Raw genomic sequence first — 23,350 nt, 5'->3', positions numbered from 1 at the left:
CTTTTTCTTCAACCAAATAATTCCCCTTTTAACTTGTCTCTCCCACAGTTTCACCCAGCGCTGTTTAGAACTTGACACACACACACAAAAAAAAAAACCACACAGCTGTTAACAAACAAGCAATCAGTTACAAAGAGTCTTTATTTAACTACATCGGCATACAACAACAATCCCATCAATTTTAGATGCAACTTAAAAGATGTAAGCTTAGTTCAAAAACCAAAATACATGATGTAAGAACAAAAATGTATTTTGAATTTTTTTATAACTTCATACCAGGAATAATCATGAAGCTTTACTTTCACTGGAAACTTATCTATAAATACAAAGTAAGTTAAGGAGGAGGTTTCAGTACTGTCTTTTGAGATGAAGGAAAATTACCACTAAAAATCTTTCTGGAGTATTGCAGCAAGGAAGTAACAAACAACCTTTAGAAATAAAACAATATTATACTGCCAAACATCAGGATCCTTTGAGTTATCATTTCCAAACCTTTATGAATATTCAAAGTGTGACAACTAAAACAAAGCAGCAATGCAATCCTCATTTTGAAAGATTGGATCAAATCCGTGATGGCTGTCTCATGCGGAATATATGACAGAAAACTTACAATAATACATGAGACAATTTCACATACATGTACATGTATGTTGTGTCCTAACTTGGTGTAGCCTTTTCTAAAGTCAGAGATTTACACTGACAGCCAAAAATGACTGAGAAAAGAATTCTATTGATTTGCTTGAAAACCTTGTGTATCATTAACTCAAACCCTTTGCTCAATTGTTAGTGACACAAGACAAAGAGAAAAACCCCACACTAGACTATGTCAGCCTGCTATGTCAGCATTACGCTAATGATGCGGGCATTCAGTGCATAATAAAGGCAACATTCATCTGGAAATAACAAACATCTGACCCATTGTAAACACTATACAATTAAAAAGATATTGATATTAAAAAGATAACAAATCTGGGTTGTACTGGATCCAATGATGGCAAGTTTCATGATTCTTATGACTTGGTACAAAAACAAGGGAAGTTGGCTGCTGTAAAATGTACATCAGACTATACATATTAATACAAAATAGAAGTTATAAAAATAGAACAATCTGGCTCACTTTGCCCAATCTTCAGATGAGCAATATCAAATATTCACATAGTTTTGTTTGCATTTGAGACAGACCCTACTAGGATTGAAAAGTCAAGCCATCTCACTTGATTTCTTTTATTTATTTGTTCCATTTCTTTATACCCAGGGTGTGCCCAAACAGTTGTAAAAAACTTCCATTGGGGCCCTGCATACATTACAAATTATTAAATAATGTTCAGCACAGTAAAACTCATAAGAAAAGTGCATTTGCGAAACAGACGACGAATTTTAATACAATGTACTTACAAACACAGGTATTTCAGACATTTTTACAGAAATGATTGTACACTGCAGGTCAATCAGGTCAGTAGGCAATTTGCAGCAATATTCATTTAACAATTGATACAAAAATAGCAAAAATATAAAAATATAAATTACCTCTGCATATTTACAAACAATTTATCATGTAATGTACAATTATTACAGTTAATGAGAATGGCTGGTTGTATTTCTACATGTACATGTTATCCCCAATCATCATATTTTAGAGTAATGACCACACTACATGTAATTACAACTGTTACATCTGTACAATGTGCAAGGTGCAGTTAAACTATCCAATACAGAAATCATTTGCTTGGGCAGATCTTTAGAAGTGTTTTCGCAGAACTTGACAATGAGACTCACAAAATGTCACCACTAACCAGCACTTTGTGCTGGATATTTCCCCATCAATGTGGGAAGGTCCAAATTTGACTGTAATGATTAATCTGAGCAGACAGTTCAAGTCAGTTGATGCAGCTAAGGGTTCAAACCTGACAAGGCCAAGGGACTTTCTGTATGGGCCAGGGAGACATTAAGGGGACAAAGGAATGTTGACTTTCAGTTGATGAGGGTGATTGAATTGGCTCGGAGTCAGTACAAGATCTTCAAATGTATGAGAGGCAGTACAGGAAAGAAACACAGCAGCAGAAACAGAGAGACACATGTGGAGCTGATAGGCGCAATGTGGTCGGACAGAGGGTGGTAGATGACTGGGACTCACTCCCTTAGGAGAAACACAAACCAGCAGAGATAGACAGAGGCACGTTCAAGGAAAGATCCCCTCACAGCTGATAAGCAGAATGTGTTCAGACAGAGGGTGGTAGATGACTGGGACTCACTCCCCCAGGGAAACACAAACCAGCAGAGACAGACAGAGGCATGTTCAAGGAAAGATCCCCTCACAGCTGATAGGCAGAATGTGTCAGTCAGAGGGTGGTAGATGACTGGGACTCACTCCCCCAGGGAAACACAAACCAGCAGAGATAGACAGAGGCATGTTCAAGGAAAGATACACTCACAGCTGATAGGCAGGAAAACACAAAGTGTAATAAACACTCAAATGAAAATGTCAATGAAAGATCCCCTCACAGCTGGTGACTTTACAACAGAATGTGTTAAGTCAGAGGGTGGTAGATGGTTGGAACTCCAGTCCCCCTCCCCCCAAGAGGGGAAACAGAAAGTGTAGGAACCACTCAGACGTGAAAGAAAACAAGCCTTCACAAATAATATAGACGGCTTCACAAGACAACAATCGCAGATTGCTGAACAGAATCTTACAACCAGATAGTAACCTTTCCAGCTTTGTAATGGGTGACAACACAGATAACACAGTTGACTGATAGAAGTGTACTGGACTTGCATGATGTTGCTGAGTCACTATGTCTTGTGTATAATGAAGAAAAGATTCAGCAATCTGATCAATTGAGGCAGAAGTCCTACATACCCATCAGTGCCACGCCTACAGTGTCTATGCTTCACGTCTTTAGCTGTCAATGTGCTGTGATGTGCAGCTTAATTAATAGAAAGATCTTTGAGAATTTCTGAAAGGTTCCAATGAAGGAGCCACACTGAGGAAATCTCTGTTAACTCAAATAACTGCTGTTACAATTTTTGCTTCAAACTTCGTAACGAAAAAAAAAACCCAAAAAACTCTTTGACCACAAACTTCATTCACAACCAAAGCAATGACAAAACTTATTATTCATATAATAACTTTTGCATTATTTCGATTGTGCAAAGAACAGGCAGATAAAATTACATGCATTCCTTCACAACACTTAATACCTTAATCATAATTTAAGGTCACTTTCTGGACAGACAGACAGACAGCATAGGATCTATTAAGATAGGATGTCAATGACTATCTATTCTTCTTCAGGTCACTCATTTACTTTTTAATAAATGTTTCTTGTCTTGTTTTGTTAGGTTACAGTATCCGAGGTTCAGCCTCAGGTGCAGCAGCTGCTTTACCTCCATGCACCACAATGCTGCTGTACCACCCAGGTCGTTATGAGAAAGATTCAATTCAACCAAGTTGGGTAGATCCCTCAGGGACTCAGCAACATGTTTGATGTCCTGTCCCTTCAATGAGCAGCTATTCAAGACCAGTTTTGTGAGGGACTTCAACTGCTTTATCTCCATGCACCATAATGCTGCTGTACCACCCAGGTTATTACCAGAAAGATCCAATTCAACCAAGTTGGGTACTGGTAGATCCCTGAGTAACTGAGCAACTTGTTTGATGTCCTGTCCATTCAATGAGCAGCCACGCAAGTCCAGCTTTGTGAGAGATTTGAACTGCTTCAAATGCATGCACCATAATGCTGTTGTACCACCCAGGTCATTATGAGAAAGATCCAATTCAACCAAGTTGGGTAGATCCCTGAGTGACTCAGCAATATGTTTGATGTCCTGACCATTCAATGAGCAGTTAACCAACTTCAGCTTTGTGAGGGACTTCAACTGCTTTATCTGCATGCACCATATTGCTGCTGTATCATCACCAAGGTTATTACCAGAAAGACTCAATTCAACCAAGTTGGGTAGATCAAAATGTTTGATATCCTGTCCATTCAATGAACAGTCATGCAAGGCCAGCTTTGTTAGGGACTTCAACTGTTTTAAATCAGTGCACCACAATACTGCTGTACCACCCAGCTTATTACCAAAAAGATTCAATTCAAACAAGTTGGGAAGATCCCTGAGTGACTCAGCAACATGTTTGATGTCCTGTCCATTCAGTGAGCAGATACCCAAGCCCAGCTTTGTGAGGGACTTGAACTGTTGTAAATGCATGCACCACAATGCTGCTGTACCACCCAGGTTATTACCGGAAAGATTCAGTTCACGTACCAAGTTGGGTAGATCCTTGAGCAACTTAGCAATATCTTCAACATCCCTGAAATCTACAGCATTAAGATTTGTCATTGCACACATGGTAACACCCAACTCCTCAATAAACCATGTCCATTTGCAAAAGTGTACATATAATTTGCGTACCTTAGCAAGGTATTTGTTGCCACTGCCTTTTGTCTGTTCAGCAACACATTTCACAAAGTATATGACTGAGTTCAGACAATGCCTGTCATGCCTATGAATGCGAATTTCATCTGTTATGAATGATTGTATGAATTCCTCTGGAGGCAAACGTTTGGATTGACCTTCAAAGAAACAATGAAGCGCCAACTGACCCATCTTTGATTTGAATGACAACTTCTTCTGACACCTCACCTGAAATACCTTCAGAATCTCATATGTACATGCCTCATTGTCACCACAACAAAAATGCAAAAGATACTCAAACCTTATTGCACCCTTTGACATAATTTCATTCAAAATCTTCTGAAACTCCTCTGGGTCTGCTTCTAACAAGCTTTGCAAGTAAGCAGCAGCAGAGAATTCCTGGAATGTCTTGTGAATAAACTGAAAACTGTTGTGAGTCTGTAGTCTCTTGCGGACTCTCTGTCTGGTCAGAATACCTGCCTTCAGAGCCAGCTCAAGCACACTTGGCTCAAAGTCACTTTCTTTGAAAGAGAGTGACTGATCTGGAGAAAGAAGACCATGCAACGCAACCTTGCCAATTTCAATCATAACTTTTGGTACTTCACCTTTTGAGTCCAATCCTTTTCTTTTGAAAATGTATAAAACTCCATCACAATACAGACGTGACATTGTTTCTGGGAGTGTGCAGTCTTCTTTCCAAAGTACACACATCAAAAGAAGAAGCATTGGACTTGCAGCTAAGTCAGACAGAAGGGATGATGATGTAATCTTTTTACGAAGCCCCTTGGCCTTGTCAGGTTCACCCTTGAAAAATTTATTAACATACTCGGTGACATCTTTCCGACTGAAACCCATGACCTCAACAAGTGTGAATGGTTCCTGAACCAGTTTGTCTGATACAAGTATGTCAATGTGTGAGTGGCGGGTGCTTACAAGTACAGTACAACCCCTCAACACCTTACCACTTAGGATCTCCAGAATGGAACCAAATGAGGATTCACACAAGGAGGTAGTCATGAGCTCATCAAAGCCATCTAGTAAAACAAGGACTTTTCCAGGACTCTTCTTGATAAACATATCCAGGGCACCTCTTTCAATACTTGTATCTTTAGCCAACAGTTGGTCAAAAACTGCATCAACAAGATCTGAACTCTGCTCCAGTGCATGCATTTTCAACAGGAAGACAAGTTTATACTTCTGTAGTACCTGACTAGAACCAACTGCCCAATCATATGCCATTTTGTCAAACAGTGTGGTCTTTCCTCTACCAGCCAACCCAGTTAAAACAGCTATTAGGATCAGTTCTCCCTCTTTTGTCTTAAGTTGTAATATATTGTCATATGATGTCAGCATGACTCTGTCCTTACCGAGTATCAACTGTAACTTTGTGTAGATTTCCATAATGTGTTTCCTGTCATCACCCTCCCATGGAAGTACCTTAACAAAGCTACCTTTCCCCCTGTAGTAGGACTTCAGTTCACCTTCACAACAATCAGCAGCATCTTGGGCCGGACTGTCAAGCTTCATCTTTTTGGGGGCGCTGCATCCTACAATATTGAAATGACCATAGAGTTGAATGACTTAACCATGCAATGCATTGTGGCATCCAAGCAATAAAGTGGCCCCTTAATTAATGTCTGTAGAAGGTGCCATTTTGAGCTAAAATATTGGCTCATTGCATATGCAAAAAGTTAAAGCACTGAAGCTTGTTGCTTTGTGAGTGTGGGAGGCAAAAACGTGACAGGATTGAAATAACCTCCTGCTCAGTGATGCATGAATCCTAATCACTCACACAACAAAGTGTAGCAAAAGCTCTGCAATAGACCGATCCAGTAAGCCCCGCCCACTGTGCACGTAGGCAATTAACATGTGCTCCTCTCTAAGGCCACACTGCATATTCCAGCCGCGCATCATAGGTGCCTGCATGCATGTTGGGTTTTTATGCATACATGTCAGACATAATAAGTCATTATAAGTCTGTGATTGGTCAGAACACAATGGGGCAAGGCTATTAATGACAGATGATACATTTATTTTCATGAAAAAAGTCTTACTTTCTCAAACTCTTTGGAGGCAAAAAGATGCTGTGCTTTTAATAATTCTGTACATTAACAACTAGAACAAACCCTGTATTCCCATCATACCAATGTGAGTAAAGAATGTATACATTCACATCTGGTTTGGAGTTGGTACATTCATTGATAATTACCTTGTGCACCTGAGGCCACATGCCGTGTTGGTGGTTGAGGTGATGTACTTGGTGGATTCTCTGATATGTCAACTGATGGATGACCAGAGTGGTGTGATGCATGTGCACCGGCACCACCTTCAATCAAATCAAATATGAGAAGGATAATTGTTTATTGCCAGAAAAGGAGATAGAAGCTCATAATCATTTATCTGGGAATCATCCCTCCTAGTGGGAAGACAATAATCATAAACAAACCCTTTACACGAACCCTGCAGTTCAGTTTCAAGTGAAGGGATGTGAAATGTCAAAGTAACTGTGTCACACATTCACTGCACACACAAAAAGCACTGTGCGGAGAGCAGTGAACAGTGACTGAATCTACATTCTTGTCCTAATTAAGATTAACATAAAAGAATTGTGCTTTGATTTGAAGTGTTATCCAAACGCATAGATAAGATTACCACAATCGAATTTGAAGTGGTGTGCGCACTCTATCAGCCAAAGTGCAGAAGACTAGGAGGGTCACTGTTTAATTGGGAGTGCACTATTTATAAAGTAACGCATCTCTAGTTGAAGTCAACAGTTAAAAGCAACACAAGGTCAAATCTACATGAAGTTTAATACCAACCTATACGGCCTATTGTCTAATATTTGGTGGGAGCGGCAACATATGACCCCGTTCCCACTTGATCCACCAATTGGGGGACCTGATCCACCTTTTGCCAAATTGCCGGATCAGATCCCCCAATTGGTGGATGAGATCTGGCAATTGTGTGAAGTGGGAACGCTAACTGTTATAAGGTGGATCAGGATCAGATCCACCTTTTTTGATCCACCTCTAGACCAGGATACAGATCCCCCAATTGGTGGATCAGATCCGGCAAGTGGCAGATCCTGATCAAATGGGAACGCAAAAGGTGGATCTGATGCGGCAATTTGACCTGTCAATATCCGCCCGCTGCACGAGTGGCGCGAAAATGTTGGGGTCTTATGAATGAAGAAACACGTGTTTAGGCATGTAGCTCATGTGAAACAATTGATAGGCACATTAGTGTAAAGTCCGCACTCACCAAAACACGTTACTTTTGCACAGAATCATGGAAAAGCTTATGAGTATGCGATGAGAATATAGCCAATAACGCAGTACGAACTGAGGTGACAAATCTGTAGTATTGACAGAAAATTGGAAAATGACCTTGTAGTACATCATGTGACCATTTTTACCAAATGAGAAGCTTCAGAACCAGGGAATCCCTTATCGATGCATTGGCTTCTGCCCCGCAAATGTGACATCACACAATAAGCGGTGCTGTTCGATTTCACCAGTTAAATTTATGCATGGCTCCTCTAAACGGATCCGTGATTTTATGTCGGTGAATTCGCGTAATTTATGTCGGTGAATTTTGATATCGCTGCTTGAAAATTTACCTGTCCTAGCATGCAACACTCGTACTCCCACATAGCGCGCGCTCAGCAAGCTAAATACCGAATTCAGTGACCTTTCGGACTCAAAATTTCCGTTCAAAAAGGTGGATCAAGCATAAGTGGGAACGCGACTTGCCGTTTCGTTACGGTAAGATAACATTTGAACAAATGACTTGTTTGGGGTCGGGTCATAACAATCAGTGTCAGTTGGTAACCAGAACCAGAAGTCATTTTTGCAGCCCTATCCAGAAATAAGCAACGATTGAAGTAATAAGTTGAAGTCAATCGCAATGTACGAACCCACAACAAAATTTGCTTTGCCCAACAGCTCATGTTACCAACCATGATTATTCATTTTTTCCCCCAAACAACCCATTATTCCATTCACTCATGCATAAATCAAGCTTTCAAGCAGATCCAGGAAAACATGAGAAGAAAAATAACATCAAAATTAAGGAAACCAAAACAGGACAGAAATAGGACATTGGAGGACAAAATCAGGATAACATAGGACTTTTGTGGGCTTTCAGGAGTAGTTTTCATTGATACTCACCCATGTCCACAGCATCATAAGCCTCGATTGGCATGTTCTGTACTCACAATTATGAATTTCAACACCATGAATTTGGAGTAAATATATAATTTGACATGAATTCACCGTGAAGTTTTTTTTCACGACTATGTCATTGCGAAGTATCTGGTGAAATCGCCCTGAAAATCATCACATGACCAGGACATGTTAAGGTCAAGTAAAAACACCTTGAAAATGCAGTGCATTAACTTTGTGGTTGCGTTAATCTGTTGAGCAGTTTATCAACTTTGGGGCCTAATCCTCGTCATAAAAAGGTACATTGCCTGTCAATCTTAATTAGGTGATCACAATAAACAGGGTGTTGGATACTTGTAGGAGGACACTTTGTAGCTTTTGTGTACTTGGGCAGTGGGCATCGGGTAGTAAGTGTAGCTGTCAATCACACTAATCCCGTAATCACTCAGACCATTAATCTGTGGTTTTCACACCTTCAGTGGAGTGAAGCTGGACCTGCTGTGCAGTTATGAATAACAATAGACCCTTGGACCCATGTAAAAACACCATGAAACTGCAGTGAGCTTATCCCCTGCTGAGGGGCCCAGTTTGGCAACGTGAAAATGAGCTTACTTGGCAGTGTAAAAAAGTTTCACAGCGACTTCATTGTAAACTATCACCGTGTTCCCACTTGAATTGGGAAAAGGTGGATCAAGATCGGGCATTTTGGTGTGATCGTTATCTTACCGCAACGAAACCGCAAGTCGCGTTTACACTTATGCTTGATCCACCTTTTCAAACATTTATGGCTGGAAAAATAAGTGAAATTTCACGAATGAAAATGGTTTAGAAAATGGACGAATACGCAACGAAAATTGTATATACCGTAGTTTTAGGATATACCACGTGCGCTGCATGCATGCGATATGCATGCATCGTGCATGCGCGGTGCTAGCCCGTAGTTCAGCAGTTGTTTATTGTGCATGTTGTGTACGTTGGAAATTTTCACATGAGCTGCATGCCCGAAACGTGTTTCTTCGTTCATGAAACCGCAACATTTTCGCGCCACTCCTGCGCCGGGAGGATGTTGACAGGTCAAATTGCCGGATCAGATCCACCTTTTGCATTCCCATCTGATCTTGATCTGCCAATTGCCGGATCTGATCCACCAATTGCCCGATCTGTATCCTGGTCTAGAGGTGGATCAAAAAAGGTGGATCTGATCCTGATCCACCTTATAACAGTTAGCGTTCCCACTTCACACAATTGCCGGATCTGATCCACCAATTGGGGGATCTGATCCGGCAATTTGGTAAAAGGTGGATCAGATCCCCCAATTGGTGGATCAAGTGGGAACGGGGTCTATATTTTCAAGGTGTTGAAACATGCACTCCATCCTTACTAAGCTCTTGGAGGTACGTTGCAGTACTACTGCGCCCAAGCCCTTCATTGTGTGATTTACATATGACAGTGTGTAACACCGTTATGAAAAATGTTCAGTGAGATTTCATTTTTCGGAGTTGTGGGACATAAAAAAGTGGGAAAAAGTAGGAACTTTTTAGAAAAAGTAGGAAAAGTCGGAGAAAGGTAAAAAAAATAGGCAAAAATAGGAAAAATAGAAATACTTGAAAGCCTGATCAATGCAAAAATAATGTGGGACTTAGGTCAAGCCTTTTTCAAATGTGGCACAAATATATAGCCTAGTGGTCTGGAGCATTGAATTTGTGGTCTGCCTGGCCAGCATAGGGTCATGGTGCATGTGACCTTGAGCAAGGCGCTTTGTCACTCATTGTTTCACTCCACCCAGGAGTAGATGGGTACCTGTGAGGGCAGAGATAGTTACTGTGTGAGGTTGATTACGGCCAAGAGCATCAAAATGGCTGCCTACCGGCCGTGTATGCTCCCCAGGGAATTGAGAAGGTAATAATAATTGTAAAGGGATACCCCGTTGAAAAGCGCTATATAAATGCCTGTTATTATTTAAAAACTTAATCATTCCAAAAAATTACAAGACTTAACCGCTATATAAAGCACCCTCCATTGTGTCAACCATATTTTGACTTGGTTTATAGTTGTACCAAAGATAATTGGTGACTCTCGCTCGAGGATTTGAGTCTCCCCCCCCCCCCAAAAAAAAGGAAAAAATATATATATAGATATTGACATTTCATATCAAATTACTTCCATCTTAACGAACAAGGTTATTATTTACCTTGTAAGTTGTAAGTAATATTAACGGCATTTGAACCAACAATGACAGGATTGTAACTGCCACTGATTGTGCCGATGGTTCCGATGGTTCCAGTTCGTTGTGGGGAATCTACAATCAGAAGCAGGAATAACACCATCGTTAAAACAACGACCGACAAAATGATGCATGCATGTGCTTGATTCCATCTCTACTTGTCATCTGTTCTTGGAAGACAAATGTTTGTTTTTTTCAATCTGACCGCTCATAGATAAATAAGTACATGACATACCACACCAGGCTGTATCAAAACATCTTCAGGTGAGGTGGGGAGGGGGAGGGTGGTAATTAAATGTATCTCCGCTCCCCAGCAAGGTTATAAATTGACTACAAGCAACTACAGGGTGAGTCAAAAAAGCGGAACATAAACCCCCAAAATTAAATTTCATATTTAAAAAAATGTGTAGCACCAAAAATAATAATGACTGGAAAGCTTATTTCATTAACTACTTTTAGATGAAAAAATTACTGAAAATGCTCAATCTATTAAAAAAAAAATCACCATTTAAACACAATGGCCCAAAAATGTGATTTCAAGAATCGTCGTCACAATTGTCTTCAAACATCACCAGCGATGAAACCTCAGTTTAAAATATTCAACAAAGTCCTTTTAAAGGCCCGTCTTTAAAAAAAAAGTGGATTTTATAAATTATCAGATTGTTTGCCTAACCAGGGTTGTTAATAAAGATATTGTGTCCTGCAGTTGTTGACAGTTGTTGAAACAAGTATTCTGTGTTATTTTCTTTGTTGTTTCAAACAGTCAGCATACACAATAAACTGCTTTTTTGGACGAAACAGGTTGAAAGTCATTACGTTTAAATGGTGATATTCTTTGAACAGAGTGAGCAATTTCAGTAATTTTGTCATCTAAAAGTAGCTTACGAAATTGGCTTTCCAGTCATTATTATGTTTGGTGCTACATATTTTTTTTAATAAAATATATTTTTTTGAGGTTTGGGTTCCGCTTGTTTTTACTCACCCTGTACAAGTGTTTCTCTAGTCTGTAAGGAATGACTACATTTACATCTGGTTTGGAGTTGGTACATTCATTGATAATTACCTTGTGCACCTGAGGCCACATGTGGTGTTGGTGGTTGCTGTGATGTACTTGGTGGATTCTCTGATATGTCAACTGATGGATGACCAGAGTGGTGTGATGCATGTGCATCATCTTCAATCAAAACAATACGAGAAGGATAATTGTTTATTGTCAAAAAAGGAGACAAGCACATTATCATTTATTAGGGAATTGGCCCTCCTCGTGGGAAGTCAACCCTTTAAAACCCTGAAAGTCAGTTTCAAGTGAAGGGATATGAAGTGTAAAAGTAACTGTGTCATATACATGCACACAAATATAATAGCCACTTCACAAAAACACAGCTGTGTGTCAACATCCATGAAGCGTGACAGAATCTACATTCTTGCCTAAAATAAGCTTCACCACACACAACAATTGCGCTGTAATTTGAAGTGTTATCCAAACTGACACAAAGCAAACAAATTTGAAGTAGGGGTGATAACTGTACCAGCCAAAGTGAAGAAGACTAGGAGGGTTAATGCTTACAATTTGCAAGTGTGCTACATAATGCAGGTGCATGTATTTATTGAAATTATTTTTTATAAACGATTTCATTTCATTGCAGTAACGCATCCTTAGTTGAGGCCAATGGTTGGTAAAGCAACACAAGGTTCTCTGCTTTGATGAACTGTACAAATTTGCAGTAAGTTGCCAACTGGCTAATATTCAATGGCAGCAACTACATCACTGTACATCAATGGGCGCAGACCTAGACCAAGCTCTAGACAGCTGATTTGGATGCAGCCTATGCTTCACAACACAAACAACAGACAAACTATTTGTCTTGTTTATGCTCATGATTCAACAATATTTAGGTCCTGCTCCCACTTTGACTTATTATCTTGAAAGCTTCACCAGAAACCCATTTCAATCAAACATGGAATAAATTAAACTGATCCAGAAATAAGCAAATAGGAGAGGATGCCAAAATAGAGATTGTGTATCATTAATTATTAGTGTTCTACCTTTTGATTGGTAGATCAGATGACAAGGATTTATTCAGGCAGTGTATAAAACAAATAGTGAATGTTTCACATTTGTGCAATGTAAAGAATAGTTTTCCTGAGGTGACAGATGGAATTACACTTAATTACCACTGCACTCATATATGTCATAACCATTATTTGTAAAAATCAATGAAGTCAAGAAGTAAAGAAAGTGAATATATAGTCCCCTTGCACTTCAATACACATTTCTTAATTTGAAAAGTTGGTTTGCATTCTTATCTTTGTACACACTGTAAAGCTGAACAAGTCAACAGTGAAATGTCTCCAGGAATCAACGTGCATACGGTTTGCTTACAGCCAGGGTTTATTGCTCACCTGTTGTCTGGTCCTGATTGCCTGGTCTCCTCAAGGCCAGTGCTTGGTCCTGAGTCTCTGCACAGTCTCCATCAGCAACCTGCCCCTGTCTCTCAGCATCTTGTGTTGGCATCATCTCGTCTTGTTAAGCCATTTTGGATGAAATCTGATGGGAAAATTATTGAACCATGAGAAATCATTACAAAGGTACTAAACAAAGCTTTAGTGTTAAGAGTAGGCCGGACATTACCAAAGTTTCAGGTCTAGAGCCCTGCCGTTTGCATGCTTGTTGGCCCGGTGATCCCCTTTTCAACAGTATAAAGTTTGTCCGGAACCGTCCATGTTAAGGTACCTTTAGACTGCGATACATGAGAGCCATGCGGGTTGGCGCTGACAGGCCTTGCTATGGGACTTACTGCACAAAAACGAAACTAGTGCCATCACCTACTACATCTGCGGTTTTCTCCAAAAGTTTCAGGTCTAGAGCCCTGCCGATTTGCATGCTGGCTGGCCCATTAATCTGCTTTCCAACAATATAAAGTTTGTCCAGAACTGTCCATGTTAAGGTACTTTTAGACTGCGATACATGACAGCCATGCGGGATGGCGCTGACAGGCCTTGCTTTGGGACTTACTGCACAAAAATGAAACTAGTGCCATCACCTACTACATCTGCGGTTTTCTCCAAAAGTTTCAGGTCTAGAGCCCTGCCGATTTGCATGCTGGCTGGCCCATTCATCTGCTTTCCAACAGTATAAAGTTTGTCCAGAACTGTCCATGTTAAGGTACTTTTAGACTGCGATACATGAGAGCCATGCGGGATGGCGCTGACAGGCCTTGCTATGGGACTTACTGCACAAAAACGAACTAGTGCCATCACCTACTACATCTGGTAAAAGGGTCTCGTTTCAAAACAGCTACAGTTGGATAGATCTCATTGAGTGCTTTTCAAAAATGTACAACTTGATAGAATTTTAACTAGCCGTTTTGAGTTACGATTAAAGAAAGAGTGCCAAATATTGACTATTTTTTGGACAAAATATTTTGTGAAAAGTAATTAATTACGACTTTTGTGACACTATATATTCAAAATTATAGCAATTTGAAGGTTTTGAAACTACTTTGTACACTTTGTACAATCTATGAAGGAGGAACATGCAATTTTTAGAGTAAAACACCGATGGAAAATTCCTGGTTTTTTTTAAATGTACTGGACAATAACTTAGAAATTAATGCATTCCTTATTTTATTTTTGCAGAGCTGAAAGATTCTACAGGGTTTTCATGGTTTTTGTCATCTATGAAGTTTCACAGTCACTGGTTACACATTTCATGAGATACAGGACCACAAAATCAGACTTTTAGGGAAAATCTTAAATTTTTGAGTCCAAATTATGCAAATTTGACCTCATTGATATGCAAAATTGTCATACCGGTAACTTGAGGTGTGTATGAGCTCCAGGCCTGAAATTTGGCTCTGGTGTGTTCCTCTAGTGATAAACAACCCCACCGCTAATATTTATTTGAAACTGGCTTATATTGTATTAATTATGTATGTAAATGTATGCAAATGAACTTTAATATTTAAAACTACCTTGACTTAAAGAGACAGTTGTTTTAATCCACCAAATTTGGGCAGTGTTTTTATGTGAACGTGTGCAGCAATTTACTCTTGACATTACACTGATTAAGTGTGTGCGACTATACAAATTAATAACTTCTATCTAATTAATAAACAAAAGCATTTTGCACACAACCAACTGAACAAGAACCCAATTTGAAAGCAAAAAATAAAGTGTGCGCTTTGGTATGAAATCAGCTTGTTGTCCATTAATTGCAAGTAGTAATTGTTTTTTATGATTTATTAGTTAATTAGAAACTCATTTTAGATTTCACAAAAAACAAAAACGATCTTGAAAGAATGTCGTTGCCCTTCCCATACCTTGTCTCTATGCAGCACGTCGCGGTGCTACGATCCATGGACAGCAGCGCAGCGCAGAGAGCTTGACTTTCATTACGATAATGAACATGATATATGTGCATTTATACCAGTGTTAAAGCAAAGGCTTTGACCCTCAAGGCCAAGGCTTTGACCCTCAAGCCTCGAGGCCAAGGCTTAACCCTCAAGGCCAAGGCCATGTTTTATGAAATGACCACTGATATAGAACTAATTATAGTCACATGAGTGACACATCATCACACAAGGGCGGATCAAGAACACAATTTGGGAGGGGGGGAGGGCAGAGAAATTTTGGTCCCCCCCAAAAAAGTGGGTCAAAAAATTACGGCTATGGGCTATATTTTTTCGGGGCCCGCTTAAGGGCCCCGAAAAAATGTTGGATTCGAGATGATCTGTGGTGCGATTTGAGGCAATTTCTGACCATTTTAACCGATGTTTTTTGAGGAAAAGATGATGGTGTACTCATTGCCTGCCTTTATTATGACGTCACATAAAAAAAAATGGTTTCGTGGGGTTTTTTTTGGGGGGGGGGATGACCCCTTTTGGCCCCCCTGGATCCGCCCTTATCATCACGAATTGCTCGTTACGAAGAACAACATTTCTTTAATTGCAATCAACATGCTCGCATAGGCCTACACCGTTTTATGACTGCACTGTATCTAGTAAAGTATAAGTTCAGGTCTTCAATATGGTTTAACTACACAAAATAACAATTTACTTCTATATTGACACACAATTCTCCCAAGTGTAACAAAAGTGGGATCCAAGAAACTGATTTGGGAATTTTTTACTTGCTGGCCCAACATGGTCAGAAATATCAGCATTATCTAAAACAGATACATGCAAATCTTTAGCACTTATCAGGGAGACATATACAACCAATCAGATCTATTCCATAGTTATATGCAATTAAAGTGATCATCTCATTAGTAGGGCCAATGATTTTCCGCGATCGCGGAAAACGGACGGAATTCGCGGAATCTGCTCCTCGAAACGGAAAACGGAATTTGAATCTGAAGAAAATAATTTCTGCAATTTTATTGATAAAAAAACATAATTTCGTTAAATTTATTGAGTACAAAACGAATTATTGATGATTGATTGAACAGACGAGCCATACAACAAATGAGCGGTGTTTATATCACGATTTTGGGGGGACAAAAACGTTCAAGATCAGAGCAATAAATGTTACGAGATCATTACCGTAGTAGTAATAGTACGCGTAGTCATGGGAGTGACAGTCCCAAAGCATGCCATAGCTGTCGGTCAGCGCAACGGTGAAAATCATCACACTCACGGCACGCTCTCGCGGGTCTCTTTTGCTCCAGCGGCAGGTTTATTTTTCTCTGTTCAATCAATCAACCATTTGTATAACATCTAACTTTGGCTCTATTGAAATGCATGTTGTGCTTAGGTCCAAAATCTACCGTGTGTTCTTATTCCTCCATGCGTAAACTATCCTATTTTGTCGCTAACGTTAGCCCGAAAACAAAATGGCGGACATGAATTTCGCTTCGGCCAGCTGATGTGTGTGACTTCATGGGATTGGCCTGTACGGCTATTGCATGTTTCTTGTGTGTGTGGCAATGGCAGTGCAGTATACGACTTGACTGTAGTGAAGTTAAATACTATGTCTGTACATGGATCGGCCGTTGATAAAATAGAAATCTTTTTGGGGCAGTTTTCCCGCGCTCCAACAAAACGACTATTTCATTATCGTCTTGGAATTATTTACTGTGTACATGGTATATGTTTAAATGCCTTTTTATGTATTGAATAAATGTGAAACAAAATTTTTCAGCCTGAAACGGAATTCAGGATTTTTGAAAACGGAATTTGCACTTTTCTGAAACGGAAAATCATTGGCCCTACATTAGCCCCACAAGTGTACGGAATATTTTTGCAGCAAATCTACTACAATGGTTACAAAATGTGATGCTACAAAAATAGAAGTGTGCCCAACACACAAATCTATAGGATGCTTCCCTCCTCCATGGTAATACGATCAAAATGGTAACAGCAACATTTCGAACAGATTTATCTGGAAAATGCAAAAATCTATGGGTCCTGAAGAGCCTTGACTCAAAATTGCAAGGCCCTGAACCCTCAAGGCCAAGGCCAAGGCTTTTGCCCTCAAGCCTCGAGGCCAAGGCCAAGAAGAGTGTTACTTTGTGAAAACGTTTTTGCTCACTTATGAGCAGAGTGCGCGCCATGCATTGCAATGGAAAATGGAACTTGAGTGTTACTTCATGAAAACGAAATTCGAAAATTGTCACTTTTGCGCAAAAGTTGCCATGGATACTTAGCGTAATTATTAAAGTAAAGCTCTTGAAGCTTTGAAACTTCGTGCAATGGTAGGCCTTGATGAATAATGTTTAAAAATTAAAAAAACTGAAAATCGAAGAAAAAAAATGCTTTAACACGGTAGAGCTGTAGAGTGTTACTTCGTGGTGTCAGTGACGATGTGACATTTCTGCTTGTTTTGGGGAAAGACATTTTGGTAGGTTATGAAATCTCCCCCCTTCAAAAAATGACAAACGCACATATGACACTGAAAAGATGATGTCTTCCTCTTTAAGTTGGTAGGATGGGTTGCCATATTATCACGGTACTTATCACGTTTCTCGTTCGGAATAGAAATTCCCCACTAACCTTCCTGAACTGTCCTGTCTATATGTAGTATAACTCTTCCTTTTCAAATTGATATAAAAAATTCCGACGGTGGTGTGGTTTATTCCGTGTACGATGCCGGTGAAAATAGACATGCTCGGAGTGTGCGAACGGAGGTGGACTCCCTATTATCGCGGTATGCGGGAAGTGGTTTTTATAATGATCTCAACTTTTTTATTCATGGTTAATGTTTGACCAAAACACCCCCTGAATAAAGTCTGATATTTTCCCTGCAAGTTCAAGTTGATTAAAAACTAGTATTATATCTGCAGGATGATTTCTAAGACCTTGCCCTTCCCCCGAAAGGAGAACACAACTCACTGAGGCACGTCTACTGATTGGTGATTGGGGGCGTCATTCACTTTACACGGTGTGCCGTTTTATTTTTGTTAACGCGCTATGCTTATTTTGATCCCGTAAAAGTTTTTACGATTTCGCGGTGCAAATATCGTCCTTCGACTTCATTTTACATTTGCAGCTGAAGAATGGGAAACAGGCAATGGAACTTCCATGGACAGAGCACCATTAAAGAATTATGTTAAAATATAGACGGTACCTTTTAGCAGACACGGTGAGGGAAAATGTGCAAGTTTTAGAAAACGTTATTTATTATTTATTAAAAATCGTTAAAAGTCCCGAAAGACACCAAAAAAAATATTCGTCCTTTTTATACAACTTGGCAAAAAGTCCTTAATGACTGGTGATTGGTGAACTTGAAAAAAATTGCCACTTGAAGGAGTTTTGGCAATGCAAAAAGAGAAATTTCCCATGCCGTGATAATAATAGGGATGCCGCGATATTAATAGGGAGTCCGACTATACCTGATTTGTCTATCTACGATGGGGTTATCGTAGCTGGAGTTACCCAGCCCTGAGTTTTATCATTGGGTTGTCATCTAGGGCTGGAGCGAGTTTTTCGCGTAACTTGTAGTATAGGCAAAACATTTTGGAAAATGTTCAATTTTGTCCCCGTTACACACTAATTGCAACTGCAACTCACCCCAAACTTGCCTGGAATAACCATTACACAGGTCCTTGAAGTAAAAAACGATCCACGATGAAGATTCAGCCTACAATTGCAGTGAAAACAGGAGGAATAACCGCTAACCTGACAACCTTTCAGGCATGGCCAGGACCGCAATTGGTTTGTGCACAAAAAAAATTGTGTACAATGAATGGCGGTCGATTAACAGGCACAGAGAGCGATCGCTGTCAACTACTCGTTTTGCCGGCTGCGCTGGCTGTTGGCGCATGACGTCACGCGGAAGCGTAACACCCAATGACTGTTTCATGCACTACTGGTTGCGGTTCCAGTACCAAAGCTGTGATGCGAGTGGTAAACCTTAGGCCAAAAAAAAAAATAGTTCTGCTTCCGATTACATGTCTTTCAAAAATAGGGTCGGTCGGTCGGAAAAAATTTTTTTTTTGCCATTTTTTTGTATGCAGATTGAATGGGGTATTCAATTATATGCGAAGTTTTAGCCTGAACTATTTCTATTGCACTACGAAAGCTATACACAAAATGGCCACAAAAAGTGAATAAAACCTACCTTAATTATTGTCAATATATTTAAGTTCGATAATTCGTAAAAAAAATTGTGGGAAATTCAGGTCGTTCGCACCATAGGCACAACGCTAGTCAAGAACGGGAGCTGGCCAAAACTCCGAAGTGTGTGATGCACTGTACATGTACATGTGTGGCCCGCGGCCAACGGGTCGAACATTTCAGGAAACACGCTGCATTGTATCACTCCAAATACGAGTAGTGCGATCTCAAAATGAACTCTTGAACACGGAAAATACATACACAGACAAGCTAGATCAAATCTGTGAATTAACTTGCAAAAATGTTCTTTCTCCATCAGTGTTTTCTTGGCATTTTTACGATGTCTTTCTCAGCATTTTTACGATGTCGATTCCGACCAGTTGACAGAGCACGTGCCTGCGCCTGCATAGCCATGCTAGCGCTAACATCGCATAGCCGAACACAGACTAGTTACCGCATTTTCATAATTGGCTACTGCGCGGCGCGGCGGGAACCAGTCGTCGCCGCATTGCGCTTATTACGCACGTGATTATAGACATCGAATTGCGAAGTAGTTGAATCGCGCAGCGAATTTGTAAAAATAACGGAGGTTTCTTTTGAAAAAATAGCAAATGTAAGTAAGAAAACAATAAATACAAGCATTTTTTGATGCAAAAGGGTTGTTTAGAGGTATTTTGTGAAGACAGACAAGACATAAGGTTTTTATTTTTATTTATTCAATCTTTTTTTTTTTTTTTTTTTGGAATTGCCGATAAAATTTTTAGGGTCGCAGCCTAAAAATAGGGTCGGTCGGGTAACCGGAAGCAGAACTATTCTTTTTTTTGGCCTTATATTAGTGCATGAAACAGTCGTCGGGTGTTACGCTTCCGCGTGACGTCATGCGCCAACAGCCAGCGCAGCCGGCAAAAACGAGTAGTTGACAGCGATCGCTCTCTGTGCCTGTTAATCGACCGCCATTCATTGTAGTTTGTACACAATTTTTTTGGTGCACAAACCAATTGCGGTCCTGGCCATGCCTGAATTTGAAAGGTTGTCAGGTTAGCGGTTATTCCTCCTGTTTTCACTGCAATTGTAGGCTGAATCTTCATCGTGGATCGTTTTTTACTTCAAGGACCTGTGCAATGGTTATTCCAGGCAAGTTTGGGGTGAGTTGCAGTTGCAATTAGTGTGTAACGGGGACAAAATTGAACATTTTCCAAAATGTTTTGCCTATACTACAAGTTACGAGAAAAACTCGCAAGTGTCAGGTTGGCTCAGTGCCGAAAGGGCATATTTTTCATCATTTTGGCCGAAAAACCGACAGAATCCACCCATGTTAGTTCCGCACAAGATACGTGAGTATGTCAAGAGATAAAGTACGGAGTATAGGGGCAAACTGTGCAGCGGTTCTGTGTGAAATGGCTGCATTTTGATGGACGTGTTTTGTGCTGCAGGCAATTTTGCGGGCTTCTTGATCTATGAGGCTCCGCTCACGCGGAGCCTCATAGTTCTAGGAGTAGTGCAGCGGGTCTGTGTGAAATGTCTGCTTTTTGATGGACGTTTTTGTACTTTATTAGTGTTTTGTGCTGCAGACAATTTTGCGGGCTTCTAGATCTATGGTAGTCTAGGCCGTGCGCGTGAGGGCTGTTACTAGCTTGAGTGACTCCAGCTGACATGCTCATATTCATTCACATGTAGCTATGTCACGCCCCAACTATCGCATCGGTCCCAACTATAGTTGGGCCTGTCCCAACTATAGTTGGGACGGTCCCAACTGTAAGTTCCATTGTTGGGCTGGCCCATCTATAGTTGGGCCACTCCGATCTTTTTATTTTGCGGTGTCCCAACTATAGTTTACATTGATGTACAACTGTAAAACGTTCCCTTCAGCTCTGATACACGTCTGACTTTACTGGGGACCACTGAAATTAGTTATTGATGGGGCGAATCTATAGTTGGGCCACTCCAATCTTTTTATTTTGCGGTCCCAACTATAGTGTACATTTAATTGTTGTACGATTATAAAACATTCCCTACAACTCTAATACACATCTGACTTTACTTGGGACCAATGAAATTATCTATGGGTGGGGACCATCTGTAGTTGGGCCACCGCAATATTTTTATTTGGCGGTCCCAACTATAGTTTACATTGATGTACGACGACTATAAAACATTCCCTACAGCTCTGTTACATATAGCCCCATAATGTGGCCAGTTTACTGGACTGCCTCCGTAAACATAGGCCACACGTCCACCATCTTGGAATCTGACTCGCCGAAATTTTGAAAGTGATTTCCACATTGCGACTTCAAACCCAGTTCATTTATGCTTTAAAAATACACTTACCCTCTTAATAACAAAATTAGAACCTGCTGCCAGTGTCAGTTGCCCAGCTGCTGCGTAATTTACGACATTTTCTGGACCATTCTTGGCAACTTGATCCAACCGTGGAGCTATCTCCATGGTCCAACTGAACAATGCCCTCGCGCAGATCGTTCACCTGTCAATCACGCGTGCAGGACGCACGCCGCAGGCCCAGTGGTAGTCCGGTTCCCAGACCAACATATTCTGACTATTCCTGATCCTAGGAATAGTCAGAATCTTTTGACTGGGCAACTGACACTGGCAGCAGGTTCTAATTTTGTTATTAAGAGGGTAAGTGTATTTTTAAAGCATAAATGAACTGGGTTTGAAGTCGCAATGTGGAAATCACTTTCAAAATTTCGGCGAGTCAGATTCCAAGATGGTGGACGTGTGGCCTATGTTTACGGAGGCAGTCCAGTAAACTGGCCACATTATGGGGCTATGTTACATACTGTCCGACTTTACTTGGGACCTTTGACATTAGCTATGGGTGGGGCCCATCTATACTAGTTGGCCGGCCATGGCAATCTTTGAATTTTGCAAAATGTTGCTGGACAATCAACCCAGCAGCTGGAGCTGGACAACTCATCCAACTAGGCAGTACCACGTGACCGGCCAGCCTTGCGGCATGCATGCACGACGAATACACGGTGCCAGCGCCGCGGAACATTTAATCCAACAAGATCTATCAAGCATGAAGCATCCGGCGCAACTCCAGTCCTAACTATAGTTGGGCCGACCCAACTGCCGCACTATAGTTGGGACAGTCCCAACTATAGTTGGGACCGATGCGATAGTTGGGGCGTGACAGCTACATTGTGAATGAATATGAGCATGTCAGCTGGAGTCACTCAAGCTAGCCGTTACCATACATAAGACTAAAGAGCCAGAGTTTTCCGGTTTTATGGTGTAAATTATTGAAAGTCAACGGTTAAATACATCGATGTTTGTAATTCCATTTTTCATGTTTTCCTTAAGATGCTATATCCAACCATAATTGTCACTTTTAAATATACAATTTGTGGTAAAATGCGGTAAAAGAGCAAAAGCACCAACCTTCTTTTGACACGTACGAGACTTGGTACCGTCTTTTCCCGCCAATGCCAATGAATGCTATTTCCTCATGTCGCGACGGTCATTGACCTTCGAGCAATAGAGGGCGGTATTCATAAAAAGTTGGTTTCTGACTGGGCGGGTACGGGTGCGTACTTTTTATTCCTAGGAGGGTTAGGGGCAATGTCATGAATAATTCATGTTTATCCATGAGAACGGACAATGACATCAACAGCATTGTTGTTAGTTACTCAACTAGTTACAATACATTAAAGCATTTTAAAGAACGGTTGTCGTCGAGCTACCACACAGTAGCCTAGTGGATAGCGAGATGAGTTATGGATACAAAGATCCCTGGTTCGAATCCACGTCGTCACTGCTCATTTTCATCAGCTATTTTTCTTCTCCAAATTTATCACTGAGATATTTTAAATTAAGGGGAAAATAGAACGAGAACCTAAGTCTTGCAATGATTCAAAGGAAAAACTGAATTATTCATGACATTGCCCCTAACCCTCCTAGGAAAAAAATTACGCGGGCGGGCGTGGCGGCGTGGTCAGAGCAGCTGCTTGTTTCCCTCACATAGTTGATTA

The 23,350-nt window shown here is 40.5% G+C and overlaps 1 protein-coding gene across 4 annotated transcripts; it reads right to left on the bottom strand.

Annotated features, from left to right (window-relative positions):
- Positions 1-122: 122 nt before the first annotated feature.
- On the bottom strand, positions 123-22,844 carry LOC119723868 (NLR family CARD domain-containing protein 4-like). Of its 4 annotated transcripts, XM_038194749.1 has the most exons (6): positions 22,761-22,844; positions 13,207-13,351; positions 11,867-11,977; positions 10,771-10,878; positions 6,626-6,742; positions 123-5,963 (listed from the first exon to the last, which is right to left on the bottom strand). In XM_038194749.1, the coding sequence occupies exons 2-6, from the start codon at positions 13,319-13,321 to the stop codon at positions 3,298-3,300; spliced, it is 3,117 nt and encodes a 1,038-aa protein (XP_038050677.1). In that variant the 5' UTR covers positions 13,322-13,351; positions 22,761-22,844; the 3' UTR covers positions 123-3,297. The 4 variants fall into 4 exon arrangements, with proteins under 4 accessions (XP_038050677.1, XP_038050680.1, XP_038050678.1 ...); XM_038194752.1 differs by lacking the exons at positions 13,207-13,351; positions 22,761-22,844 and adding an exon at positions 12,850-12,859; XM_038194750.1 differs by lacking the exons at positions 6,626-6,742; positions 10,771-10,878.
- Positions 22,845-23,350: the final 506 nt, after the last annotated feature.

Source organism: Patiria miniata, unplaced genomic scaffold (assembly GCF_015706575.1).
Source record: "Patiria miniata isolate m_02_andy unplaced genomic scaffold, ASM1570657v1 HiC_scaffold_17, whole genome shotgun sequence".
In the NCBI taxonomy this organism is placed as follows: domain Eukaryota; kingdom Metazoa; phylum Echinodermata; class Asteroidea; order Valvatida; family Asterinidae; genus Patiria; species Patiria miniata.
Note: the sequence above shows the minus strand (reverse complement) of the source record. Positions and strands in the feature narration are given on the sequence as shown.